This window comes from Stegastes partitus, unplaced genomic scaffold, assembly GCF_000690725.1.
Source record: "Stegastes partitus isolate 25-593 unplaced genomic scaffold, Stegastes_partitus-1.0.2 Scaffold2369, whole genome shotgun sequence".
In the NCBI taxonomy this organism is placed as follows: domain Eukaryota; kingdom Metazoa; phylum Chordata; class Actinopteri; family Pomacentridae; genus Stegastes; species Stegastes partitus.
The window spans coordinates 38,418-52,961 of record NW_007580100.1 but is presented as its reverse complement, the minus strand read 5'-3'; the positions used below and the strand labels follow the sequence as shown (position 1 = coordinate 52,961).

At 41.2% G+C, this 14,544-nt stretch overlaps 1 protein-coding gene across 1 annotated transcript; it reads left to right on the top strand.

The window, feature by feature from the left end:
- Positions 1-1,280: 1,280 nt before the first annotated feature.
- LOC103374821 (trace amine-associated receptor 13c-like) lies at positions 1,281-2,471 on the top strand. The gene is made up of 2 exons (XM_008304972.1): positions 1,281-1,453; positions 1,673-2,471. Exons 1-2 carry the CDS (start codon positions 1,281-1,283, stop codon positions 2,469-2,471), a joined length of 972 nt encoding a protein of 323 aa, XP_008303194.1.
- The last annotated feature ends 12,073 nt before the right edge of the window (positions 2,472-14,544 follow it).

Below are 14,544 nucleotides of genomic sequence, written 5' to 3'. Positions count from 1 at the left end.
CGCGCATAGACGCAGCGCCCCCTTCAGGAGACAATGAGAGTGAACGTTTTGCCTATTCCAGACGGGCATTTCACAAAACTTACTAATTAAATGATCCTGAAGAAACGCTCTCTCATCTTGCCTGTGCTACTGTGTATGTACAGCAAAATGACCATAAATTTGATCTGATGTGATAATGGAGGTGTACTGAGTGACTTTGAGAGGACAGTAAATTTACTCTGTTATACAAGCTGCACACTGACGACTTTACATTGTAGCAAAGTGTCACTTCAGCGTTTTCCCATGAAAAGATATAATCGGGCATATTTTTGTGACGTACCGTATGTAATGTGCAGAGTGAGGGATGGACGACATGACTGTCCAACAGACACTGAGAAGCAGAGGAGGGGAGGAGTTCAGATATCAGTTATAAAACTACATGTTGCTCAGGAAGTTGCCAGAGCTGCAGTTCTCTGCAGNGAGACCTCGGCGAAGACCCAGGACACGCTGGAGGGACGATGTCTCCCAGCTGGCCTGGGAACGCCTAGGGGTCCACGGATCGGGAAGTCTGGGCAGCTTTGCTAAGGCTGCTGCCTCCGCGACCCGACTCCGGGTAAGCGGGAGAAGATGGATGGACGTTTGTAAAGCTGGAATCATCACCAAACAGCCAAGTACCGGCAACGAGACTGACTCGGATGATGACGAGCGGGATCCGAGCAAGTTTGAATTAAACAGCTGTGCGACGTCGGCATCAGAGACTGAAGATGAAGAAGTTGATGGGTTTGTGGAAGAGGAATGGATATTATATTTTTCTGTACCGGTATTTGTTGTTACAACTAAGTTTAATAAAGTTGATTTACCAGACTGTGTTGTTTTTCTTAATGCATCTTACAATCCGGTGCGTCTTATGCGTGAACATAGACACAGTCTTGTCTTATCGTCCGAAAAATACGGTAGTTCCGCCTGCTACATTTTTAGCCGCCCAAGAAAAAAAACATCACACACAGATCGGTCATGCGCCCCCCCCATCATGTCACCATATTCTGAAGAGTTCAAGTAGGAACTTTTTCGGATGCGGCTAAGCAAAGAAAATGAAAAAGAGACACTAAGAGAAGAGGGGCTGTTGAAATTTAAAAAAAAAAAATGAAGATGATTATGTAATGTGCAGAGTGAGGGATGGACGACATGACTGTCCAACAGACACTGAGAAGCAGAGGATGGGAGGAGTTCAGATATCAGTTATAAAACTACATGTTGTTCAGGAAGTTGCCAGAGCTGCAGTTCTCTGCAGATCTCTGAAGATGGACGCCCAGGACGGAGCAGACCTCTGCTTTCCACAGCTCATCAACACCTCCTGCAAGAAGCCTGCCTCTCCTGAGTTCCAGCGTCTGCTTCTTCACATTGTGATGTCCTTTCTCTCTCTGGTCACTGTTGTTCTCAACCTGCTCGTCATCATCTCAGTCTCCCACTTCAGGCAGAGATGAACTGCTAACCTGCTTTTTTTCAGCTACTGTAGATTTACAAGTGAATTGTCTTTGACATAGTCATGAATGATGTTGCACTTAGAAATACTAAACTTACATTCTAACTTGCTGACTGCTTTTACTTTTGCAATAGATGTTTGTTAATTATGTTTTTGTCACTAAGACGTGACAGCTTGTTGGTTTACTGATGCTTTTCTGTCTCCCTCCAGGAAGCTGCAAACACCAACTAACATCCTCCTGCTCTCTCTGGCCGTCTCAGACTGTCTGGTTGGTCTTGTGATGACTCCGGGACACATCCTCACACAAAGACCCTGCTGGTTTCTTGGTATCCTCCCTTGTTCTCTGTATCATTACACAAGCTTCATTATTACCTCTGCCTCCGTAGGAAACATGGTGCTTATATCAGTTGACCGCTATGTGGCTATTTGTGACCCTCTGCATTACCCCACCAGAGTTACAGAGAGGAGAGTTAAACTCTGGGTTTGTCTGTGTTGGCTGGGTTCTGTTCTCTACAACATTTTATTCATAAAGGCTCAGCTGGGCAGCCAGTATTCCTGCTATGGAGAATGTCTACTAAATGTTGAACTCATTGGGGGAACTGTTGACCTTGTTTTTACCTTCATTCTTCCAGTTTCCGTCATCATAGTTCTGTATTTGAGGGTGTTTGTGGTGGCTGTGTCTCAGGCTCGTGCTATGCGCTCTCACACTGCAGCCGTCACACTTCAGCTTTCAGTAAATTCATCAACAAAGAAATCTGAGTTGAAAGCAGCCAGGACTCTGGGTATCGTTGTACTGGTGTTTCTAATGTGTTTCTGCCCGTACTATTGTGTCAGCCTTGCTGGAGGCAGTGAATTTTACACATTTCTTGTAAGCTGTATACTTTACTGTAACTCCTGTCTGAACCCTGTGATCTATGCCATGTTTTACCCCTGGTTTAGAAAAGCCATTAAACTCATTGTCACCCTGCAGATACTGCAGCCTGACTCCCGTGAGGCTAACATGCTGTAGAGAGGCTGACATGGCACCTGCTATGCAAAGATTGAGTGATATCAGGTGTCTAATGGTTCTCATGTTTTGTTTGACTGCCCGTATTACTGTACAATTTACTCTCTGCTCTATGTGCTGTATTTAAATAGCATCTAAACCCTGTGATCTACGCTGTTTCATCCGTGGTGTGCAAGAGCAGAAACTCGTTTTCACATTTCAGGTACTGCAGCTCCTGTATGGCCAACATGTTGCAGAAATGTGGTCTCTTACGAATCTCAGGGTATAGACATATGAATATTCACTGCACTTGATCAATACTTTGTGCTGCAAACGTATTTAGTGTAAGCTTGTGTAATATTTTTGTCGTTATATAGATGCATCTATAATGATTTCATGATAACCGTTTGGATTTTGCATTTTGTAAAACTGCAAACAGGTCATCAAGGGAAAGGAATGAGGGAAAGCTGCATTGGCTGAATTTAGTCTGATCCTTATTAACTGACATGTACGTAACATTTTACTGTTTACGCCGGTGGAGGTGTGAAGTTTTTTAAAAACTTTGTCATGTACTGATTTATATTAGAATTACAAAAGTGCATTTGCTAAAGTCTGTGCTTTGTGAGTGAGATAATAACCTGTCGAACTGTCTGGTGGAGTAGAATTAAAAGACTCAGAACTGTTGTCGTGTCTAGTTGGAGATGTTCATGCAAAGTAAATTTGTCTTCAAATTACATGCAAGGGACAGCATTTCAGTAACTACTACTTCATAGTGCTGGTGTGGGGAGAGGCTGATTCAGGGATTCTTTTAGTTTTTGTTCAGTATATGTAGATTCAGCATTAAATGGAGACAAATACTGTTTTCCATCTATAAACTAGAAACATACCTCATGTGCTGAGGTCACAGCAGCCACACTATCCAACACTAAGCTAACACACCTGTGAAGTATCATCTAGTGTTTCAGGCTTATATTAAAATAATTGTTTCATTTTTAAGTGTAAGGTTTTGTGATGTAACGCATATTTAAACTTGTGAAGCCCAAATATGAATATATCAACAAAAGATCAACAAAAACTAGAGACAGAGAAGTGTGATGTGAAATAACAATAAATAATAATTGACTCCAGTTTACCGGCTCATGATTTATTTTGTTTGTTTGTTTGTTTTTTTGATCTGTTTGTTTGTCTGAATCAAAGTTATAGAGTTTGTTGCCATGCAGGCTCCACGTGGACACGACAGAATGAGCGAGAATCGAAGGAGAAGCAGGAAGATTTGGTTGCAAAAAGAGGCCCATCGTCGGTCGTATGGAAGTGAATCTGACGATTTAAATCAGCATCACAAAGCTCTGAATGATGAGTGCAAAACCAGATCAAAATGTTATCGGAAGCAAACAAGTATTTCAGACGTCTCAGAAAAAGAAAAAATCATAAGGTAACAACACAGCATGGAGTGAGCTTAGTTTCCTATTGTCAAACTGTGGCAGGAAGTCCTTTTTTCATATAAATAATACTAAAAACACAAACGTCTCACTCGCACGAGAACTGTCACAAAAGTCTCTAAAAACCTAGGAGATACATACAAATATTCATATATGCAAATACACAAAAACAATAACCTCTCGATGTGGAATAATGGATCTGAAATCATAGATTCATATAAAAATATAAAAGTAAAATCAAAAGAAGTGTCATCTGAATTGGTGAGAAAAACAATTGTCTCCATCAGAACGCTCCCAGATTCTTCCAGCTTTTTAAAAATATATTTGTACTTTCTGTGCAGATGCACTCAGCTACAAAATCATCCAAATCATTCAAATCCTTTTGTAAGTAACGTTATTTACGATTCAGGATCACTTTTGTCATTGTGTCAAAACACAAAACAGAATTCCAGGGAACGGCCTAAAAACAGAGCTCAGATCAGTAGTTAAAAGATTTATCATACTCACTCATTCGAAACATGTTCACACACGCAGATATCCATGTCAGTTTCAACATACGCTCCCTGATTATTTTAAGACTGCATGTGTGACCTCACTGCTGAAAAAGCCTGGACTGGATCCATCTCAGCACCAGAATTATAGACCAGTATCCAAGCTACTTTTTATTTAAAAAATGTTTGGAAAAATAATGGCTACGCAGTTTTTTAGCAGCACTGGAGGATAACCATGCTTTTGAAAAATCCCAATCCGGTTTCCAGAAGTACCACAGCACCGAAGCGGCCCTGTTCAAGGTGACCAATGATCTTTTAATGGCAGCAGATGATGGTACGTGCTGTATCTTGGTACTTCTGGACCTCAGTGCTGCATTTGACACAGTTGATCAGAGCATTCTTTTAAACAGACTGAGGCACTGGGTGGGGATTTCAGGTACAGTTTTACAGTGGTTTTTAGCTTACCCTACTCATAGAAGGTTTTGTGTTGCAGTTAACAACCACAGGTCGTCATTTTATCCAGTTAGTAGTTAAGTATGGTGTGTGTCAGGGGTCTGTTTTAGGTCCAGTTTTATTTTCTTTGTACATGCTTCCCCTGGGGCCCATAATACAACGACATGGTGCTTTACTTCATTTTTATGCTGACGACATGCAGCTGTACCTGCCCGTTAAGGCCACTGACCCTGGGAAGCTGAGTGCTTTAACTGACTGTATTGCAGATCAGAGAAACTGGAAGTCAGAGAACTTCCTTCTGCTGGACCACACAAAAACCGACGTCATGGTAATCAGGTCCCAGCAGATGGCAAAACAAATTCTGCCATCTGCTGGCCCGCGAGTGGAAAACCTTCAGCCTGCTGCATGGAATCTGGGCATCTGGTTTGATTGTAACTTGAACTTTGAAAAACACACCACAAAACTCGTACAGTCATATTTTTATCATCTTAGAAAGATTTGCTCTTATTTAACTCTTAAAGATACAGAGCCGATTTTACGTGCTTTTATTTCCTCACGGCTGGATCACTGCAGCAGCCTTTTTACGTGTCTTACCCAGAAATCCGTGGACAGACTACAGACGGTGCAGAACTCTGCTGCCAGGCTTTTAACCAGGAAGAGGAATTATTGTTATTATTATTGTTATTATTATTGTTATTATTATTATAAGCAAAGTTAATGCACATGTGAAAGATACTGTACGAGTGCGACAGATAAATAAATATATAACAATAAGTTGTGTTGCACAAAGACATCGATAGATTGGACTTCATATAGTGTGGGTGATTTCAGGGCTTCTGTGTGGTCATGGATTTGGCAAAAAAACTATTTTTTAATCTTGTAGCGTTTGCCTGAAGGCAGACATTCAACCAGCTGATGGGTGAGCTGGGATGAGTCTTTTAAGATGCAATGTATTTTCTGCAGGCAAATAAAAAACGGCGGTTCAGAGCGCCCCGCCTTCTTGGTGAATCCAGTCGTGGATTTGTCATAATGAACACCATATTTGTGCACAAGGTGGTTCGTAAGTGTACCTGGTACCAGAGCATCAGAGGTCAATGATCAACTTCGTAGGCGTCTCATCAGACCAGCGACCGATCACTTAACAGCAGAGCAGATTGCGGCGCAAGGCTGCTGGACAGACCTGGTAAACCCAAAACGTGTAGTGAGGGTGAGCTGGGAAATTCTGGCCCCTGTCTGTGGGGTTGTCAACTCCCACCTCCAGAAGAGTTTCTTCTGCATCCCGGGGGAGGATGGGGACATGGAATCTGTGTGGGCCATGTTGGCTGTTAGAAGCTGTGGCCAGAAGGTCACTGGTGTTTGTTGTGGCGCCAACATAAGAATCGCGGTAAAGAGGTAAAGGAGGATGTCAGGCTGAGGAAGGAGGCCTCTCCTCTCCGGCCTTGTTGGCTCGGTGGTCTCCTGACGCAACAGACAGATTCTGGTCGGCCAAAAGAGCTGCAGTTGTGGCAGCTGCGGAAGCAAAACCTTGGGTCTGGGAGACGAAGATGGACTTTCGGCTGACTTTGGGAAGTTTCTCGGGGAAGAACTGCTGAGCTGGACGGGAGACGGTGTCGAGCAGTGGAAAGAGCACTTCGAGGAACACTTCAACCTGATTAACCTGATTAAGTTTCCTGCTCATGAGGCAGAGCCTGACAGTTTGTTTTTTTTTCACTCCAGATTTGTGACACATCCACACACAGGATAATCTGTCCGCAAAAATGAAAATGGATCTATAAGATATATAGAAAATTGAAACCTTACGACTTGCTCTAGTTGTACAAAGTGCTTCATAAGGCAGCTAAACAAAAGAGAAAAGTCAGTAAATCATCAGGCTTTAAAACACAGATAGAAACTATTTTGTGGGGGGAAAAAAAGTAGTAGACAGTCAAAAGAAAGTAAAACTTACTTAAAGTAAAATCTGACAAGGCTCTCTGTTCAAAGCAGTGTTGTCTCTGCTTTTGGACCCTGAACCCACCAGATGTCGCTGTGGAGCTCTATGCTGGTTTAAAATAACTAAGTGGGGAAAAAATGGGTCTTTACAGAGTAATAATCAAAGGAGAATATTTTATCAAGAATATCAATACTCTAAAAAGACCAGTTATGCTACCTAGATGATAGCGTTATAAACATTTATGCAGAGTTATTGTGGCCCCAAGCCGAAGTCATCCAATTAATAAATATGTACAGTTTTGGGGGGATGGTAGTACGCGGCAAGTGAGGTTGGTTTTCATTGTGAGTGAAATTGTGTGAATTACATTGATATGAAATTGCATTTAGTGTGCAGGTTTTGCCATTTTATGTGGCTCATTTAACACAGACCAGTCTCAGGTTGTACTGTGTGGATCACAGAAGAATCAGATGCTGCCACTCAACTTTTCATGCCAGAGACGCCACTGGTTAAAAGCATATTTTAAGAAGAGATTTCAAAGAGGTCAGCTGGGCCCTTTAAACAGACTCAATATGTCTGCTTAAAAATTTAAAAATGCATAAAACGCAGTGTTAAAAATCCCCAAAATATCTCTCAAAACATCCTGGCAGCCACGGTCAAAAGGCTTAAACAGTAGTGATGCGATCTGATTAAAGGCCTGGTAGCTGAGTTCTGTCTGGAGTTGATCAGTAAAGTTTTCATTTTTAGGTTAAGATGAAGCAACATTTTATTTATACTGAAGGAAATTCTTGTGCCAGATATTGGTCAGAAAAAAAATAAATTAAATAACATAAAAAATGCAGAGCCTAAAAAGTAGGAAAACAATAATACTATACATTACTAAAATAAAAAAAACTTACAATAAGTCTAGAAAAGAACAGTAACAATAATGCTGGCAGTTATACTGAGGTAATAAGCAACACATGATATTAAAATTCTCCACCTACAAAATGCAATACTGACAGTGTTGTACATGAAAGTGAAATATTGCACGTATAATCAAATAAAAATGGACGGTGACACTTGTAGATGTTCCATCCATCTGTCATCTATTCACTGCTTAATCCTCATTGGGGTCATTGGGGGCTGGAGTCTATCCCAGTTGATTCAGGGTGAAGGCAGGTTCACCTGGACAGGTCACCAGTCTATCACAGGGCTACACTTAGAGACAGACAACCAAGCACACTCACATTCACACCTACGGACAATTTAGAATCACCAATTAACCTCAACATGTTTCTGGACTGTGGGAGGAAGCCGGAGAACCTGGAGAGAACCCACGCTGCACGGGGAGAACATGGAGACTCCACGCAGAAAGATCCCGGTGCCCCCACCAGGGTGCGAACCGGCGACTTTCTTGCTGCGAGGCAACAGTGCTACCAACTGCGCCACCCTGCAGCCCACATGTAAATGATGCCCTTGGGAAATTAAACATGAAATATTGCACATATTACATCATTTGTCTGTTATTGACTGGGCCTGTGTTTTCAGCCCGATGCAGGTGATAGTGGACGCACATTAGAGTCCAGACGTGCAACTAATGAATTAATTCTCACAGTGCCTCTGAAATTTCAAATTGATGCTGATGATGCTTCGCTTCGTTCAGTCTGCTGACTTGCCAGAAGATGGAGCCGCTGACTTATTTTTTCCACGACAGAACCAAGTTGGACTGTGCATCCAAGGAGGAGCTTTAGCCGCAAATGTTTGAGCTTCACCACAAGAGGTTTCTGCTGCTCCATCTGCACAGCACCGACGTACCACCTACCTGAAGTCCGGCTCCGGGACCAGGTGCCTCCTGCCTGTCAGTGTGTCGTCTGCAGCTTCAAGCACTCGCCTCGCACTGCTGGATATTTAGCCTCAAGTCTGAACAAGCTGGAAGACGGCAGCAGCAGCAGTGGCGGCGCCTCGGTTTGACAGGATTCACAATGTCGACACGTTTCAGCAAGTTTTCTAGCTCGAGACAAACAACGTACGATGTGAAAAGTCAGTTTGATGGATAGATAGTTGACAGGGACAGCTACACACACTTCTGTCTTTTAACTGATTCAGACATTGAAACCGATGCAGCAGTTTGTCGTCACTGAGAGCAGAGAACAGTTTCTGTGCATTTGTTGTTTGGCCTCTCTATTGCAGCAGCACAACCGTAGACAGAAGGCGAGAGAAGTCAACACCGTAAATCATAAGAAGGGAAAGAACGGACATTGACTTTCTTTGAATATTTATTTTAGAAAAATGTGAACAATTTAATCAACATGTGCAACATTTTTCAAAGTTCCCACAAGTGTTTACAAAAAAACCCAACAGAATCTTTTTGTTTCTCACAGAATCTGCTCACAGTTTATGTTGGTAGCTTCTTTTAAACATGTAAGGACATGTAAGTGATTCTGATAAAACAGTTTTAAGCTTATTAGGTTAATATTTCTGTGTAAGCTCTATATTACACATGATTAGTTCAAGAACCGTTGAAAAGTTGCAAATCCAGAGAACGTTTTTGTTTTTACAGGATCTGGGTGAAAATGAAATGGTGGAGTTTTGGCATTTTTTAAAAAACATATTTTTAAAAGAGCATTTCCAGAAATATTTTGGGGTTCAGAGGATTAAAAGACTTTTTTTTTTAAAGTGGATCGATCTTGTTCAAACGCATGCATTTCCACATTAAGTTTAAATGTGAAATGAGGAAAATAATCGAATTTTGTCAACAAACAAATTCACTTTGAGTGGAGCTGACTTGGGCTGCAAGGTTGTGCAGTCGGTAGCGTTGTTGCCTCGCAGCAAGAAGGTCGCCGGTTCGTGGGGTTCGCCGGGATCTTTCTGCGTGGAGTCTCCATGTTCTCTCCGTGCAGCGTAGGTTCTCTTCGGGTTCTCCGGCTTCCTCCCACAGTCCAGAAACATGCTGAGGTTAATTGGTGATTCTAAATTGTCCGTAGGTGTGAATGTGAGTGTGCTTGGTTGTCTGTCTCTAAGTGTAGCCCTGTGATAGACTGGTTACCTGTCCAGGGTGTCCCCTGCCTTCACCCTGAGTCGGCTGGGATAGACTCCAGCCCCCCATGACCCTAGTGAGGATTAAGTGGTGTATAGATAGTGGATGGATGGAAATACATGCATTGGTATTTTTTTGTGCCATGATTTTGAAAATTTGGGAAATTGTGCTTTCAAGTTTTCTTTCAGACTAATGGTCAGACAACATCTAGAATACACTTTTAGATAATAATTTTTATACACTGTCTATTCTAAGTTTATAGATTTCAGTAACAACACTTAAACAAATGACCTTCTCACTATAATCTGAGCCAGAAATCTGCACGTCTGTAGCAATTACATACACAAAACCTTCCAGTTATATTCCCGTTTGTATTATAAAGGTTTTTACGGAGAAGTTTGCTCATATATTATTCACAGCCGGATTTTTTTTTTTTAGAACATTTTATTCATAATTACATGGAGATTTTTTTCTGGGCTGGCTGGTGACAGTATTTTGTGATTTATGAAACTTCCCCCTTTGGTTCTAATTTGTCAATGAAATTACACTAAAATTCTGCAGCAGGCCATATCCAACATCTAGTTTTCTGTTCTGGAAATTGGTGCAAATGAGGACATCTTTAGATGGACGATACCTCAGTTGTATATTCAAACAGAAAATTAAAGAAAACTTGTAATGCAGCAAATCATCGGCATATTGTCGTAATAAGATAAGTTTCATGATGATGTCTGTTAGCTAAAGTTTTTACCCTGTTCACTTGTCATGTCTCCCAGTATATTTTACAAATCATTGTGGCTTTTTGTTTTTTTACAACCTCTGCCAGTTTGAGTCAGATGAATGACTCAGATTTAATTAAGTTTAAAGATTCGTTTCGTGCATCAGTCTTTCGTGAATTGGTCGCTGGACCCATCTGAAAAGCTTTCGGCACAGATGGAGGCGACACGAGGGCTTCCCGTCCTTTTTTTCCCCCCTCTACTGGCAGTTTTTATGTTGTCAGTTTTGTCGTGCAGCAGCCATCTGCTGGGGGTCAGATCAGTATATTGTTGTTGGGGACCTGACAGGCAGTGATGCCAAGTTACATAATCGGTCTATAAAGTTACGTAACTCATTTTTAATCACACTGAATATCATTTCTAGCTCGGGTAGAAGCACTCAGGTGCTTTACGTAACTCAACGTGCCGATATATTGATGCAAAAACATTCCATTACGATGGGAATTCAAAGTTGTACGTAGGGAAAAGCAGCTGAGCATCAGCAGCAGAAAACACTTTGACGCAGTAAAACGTAACCTGGGCCTGATAGATTAGACTAGATTGCTAATTCTGATGCATAAATGTGCAAGTAGCTCCTTGTTTAAGGGTCGTGCCCCTTTACGAGTGACCAGATAAATCTTAAGGGAGGTTGAACTAGCTAATCGGAAAGATCTTTGCCTTTTTGGGGTAAAATATTGCATTTTTTTTTCGTTTTGGGGCCTAAAACTGTTATTGAAATGCAAACTACACAACTATAAAGATATTTTTTTCTTCTTTCAACTATGCAACTTTCGAAGATCCTAAACCTCCCACAGAATGTGTAGCTTGCGAGAGTACCGGAGTCTGAAACTTCTGATTACACTCGTCCTGTTTAATTAAATAGATATGTGAAGAGTCCTTTTGTTTTGCATGTATCTTGTTATAAGATGCTGGCAGTAGAGATATTTTTTCCATATTTGTGTCAGAGTGATGTTCTGAAAACTGGCAGGATCAGAGCCACGGTGGTGTGATACTGCATGACTCTGAAATTAAGAAAAATTGGTGCTTATTGCTCGCATGGCAAATGGGGTGGAATTGGAGCAGAGCTGTACGCAGGTGGTGACTGTGGATGAAGTTGATTTCAATTTGAAGCTGATTTTTCTGGCCGACACTTTATTGAACAAATAAGCAACGAGCATACTTCAAGAGCAATTCAAGAAAAAAAGTAAATCACTTTGGACTCAAGTGCGAACAGATCAGCGCTACATTTCCTTGCTGCCTCGTAGCTAACGTCTTACAAAACCAATCAGCTAATAAATTGTTCAGTGACACGCGGTCTAACTTTTCACCACATTTTAATGGAACTATGTGAGCAGGTTTCTATTAGACATCCAACTCTGAAACAAACAAACAGAGAAGCAAAAACACGGTGAGGTCGATGTCAACATCGTAACATGAAACCGCAGAATGCATCTTCAAAGGGGTGGACCCGCCTAGCGCTGGTGCTAATGAGTTGCAGCGGTTAAAGCATGTTCAAACGCACCTGCACACACATTCACACAACACGTGTGCGTTTGTGTTTAACTCGACATGTCTGGAGCTGCTGCTGCACATTCCTCAGTCTGCCAGCGTGACGCCTGCTGCCGACCCGAGCGTCCGGCTGTTCGTCAGGCGGGAGGCTCAGCGGGCAGATCGGGGTCACGGCGAAGCCTGAAAGACACTTTTGCTCACGGCTGTATGATATTACTGCAGCTGGACGAAAACCAAGCTGGTTTGTAGAATGTACCTGTTCACACTGTTAGGATGAAAGAGCTTTTTTTTGTTGGAAAGCACTGTCCAAAAAGGACCACTGGATTAGATGGGTTTCTCTTTATAATATATTTTTAGAAAAGTCTTGGTTTGACTGTGTGAAGTGGTTTAACTTCCACGTCTTTTGTTGACTCGTGATGCTTTTGCTCTGGTGTGACTTCACTGTGATTGTCAGAGGTTTCACAGAGCCCAACAATAACCATCTCAACTCTTTAAGTGTTCATGGCTCCTTAAGGATATCAGTATGTGGATCTCCCAACTAGTCAGTCAGAACTGATGAAGCCTCTTGGATGAAACGTCTTCAAGGAACTCAAGCAAGTCCAGTTTCTACGACTAAACTACGAGAACAACCATGACCTGGTTGATTGAGAATCTTCACAGACCATCACAGCTCTTCCATCCTGCTGCTATAAAGCCTATTTTCTCAGTTTTACCTGTTTAAGATTGTATTGTTTTTTTGTTTCCATCCTTTTTCTTGTTCTTCATTCTAGGTTTGTTCTTGCCTGTACATTTTTGGTTTATTTCCATCCTTGTCATTCTTTCCTTGTTGTGCTACGGTGTCTGTGTGTAATATGTGTTAATGTAAAAACACAATGTGCCTCTTTCCATTAACTTCTTGACGGTAAACAAAAGAATCGTCAGAAGATGGCGGTGTGCACTACAATACAGAGTAGAAGAAGAAGCTGGAGTCAAATCCAGTTGTTTGCCAACTGCTAAAAAAAAAAACCATGAAGAAGAAACAAAACATTTGCTATCTAGAAGAGAATAAAACAAAATCTTCAGGAATTGCTTTTAATTGGGCAGTTTAGGCTAAAAACTGTTTGCCATCCACAAAATATCTCACAAAGAAGCAATATTTTGTATTCAGGAGAAAAAAAAATGGAGAGAAGTCTTCACAAGTTGTTTTGTAATTTTTCTTTCACGTCAGCTGCTATTAACCATGTTTTTAACCCGTCTGGAGACGAAGACAACCGAACAAGATCAAACAGCTGATCAGTCATCTGAGTGAAATGTTCGCTACGTCAGAATTTTTTTGGAAAAAGTTGCATCATGTTTCATGAGCTCATTCATTCTTTCACTGGAAACTCAACAACCAACTCCAGCAGGTGTAAACTTTTTTTTTTTTTTTTCAAATTTTGCATGTTCCTAAAACTTCAAAATGCACAAAAAAATGTTTTGGTGAAACAGCTTGTATCAACGAACCACAAGTCAGATGACAACAGACTGACTTTCGGCCCTACCTTGCACACATAATCCAGCTTCATAGCTTATTCCTGCTAAAAACAAAGTGAAAACACCTGCAGAGGACCAGCAAGCTGAAGTGACAGGAGTTAAAGTACCATTGGTTGGTTTTCTTTACAACAAAAACTAGATTTACATTTTTAAAAAATGTAGATTTTGTGCTAAACAGCACATGTGCAGGTCAGATTCCTCAAATGCAAACTTCTCCTCGAGCTCCTACTGTTGAGCCTAAAAGATGTAGTCAAGCTTTAATAGCTGCAAGTGCAGAAACACAATGAGACAAACAGACGCCACCATAACATGACTCATGTATTTGATGTTGTCACCACACGTTGCCCTCTGAAGCCAACACTGCTGCCATTCAGTTTCCCACAGGACTACAAAGCTGTTGGTCATACATTCCTCCCAGGTGGATGTAACACACTGATTGGTGGACAAGGTTACAGTATGGCACAAAGTGGAGGCTGTGGGTTGGTACGGGGGTAAAGGAATGTGGCCCGAACTCTGCAAGTAGCAGTGTGGTTAAAATGCCACAGGAGATAATCACAAGTGTAGCCTCACGTTTCCTGAGAGCAGCTGTGTGGTCGAGCCTAATAAAAAAAAAAAGCAGAGCAAGAAGACTGTGGAGTGATGTGTTGTTTTTGTTTTTCCATAAGGCTGCTTTGGTTGTTCGTTTTAGCCACAAGGGTGCAGAAAACAACGATGTGCACGTAGCTGGCGATCAAAAAGTTCTGGGACTGTTCTTGTGTTTTATATACAATTTAAAATTGTGTATAATATAGACTGTATATAAAAATATCAACATTTAAACAGTTTTATTTGTCATTTATTTTAGTTTTCCCTGTTTTGTGAAAACAGATAATAATGAGGAAAAACACAGAAAAAGTATTAATTTACTTGTTAACCAGATTTTTTAAAATAATTTTTTAGTTTATTTTTTATTTTTGTTTTTAATGGCCGACACTGTAGAAGCTGTATTTTTATTT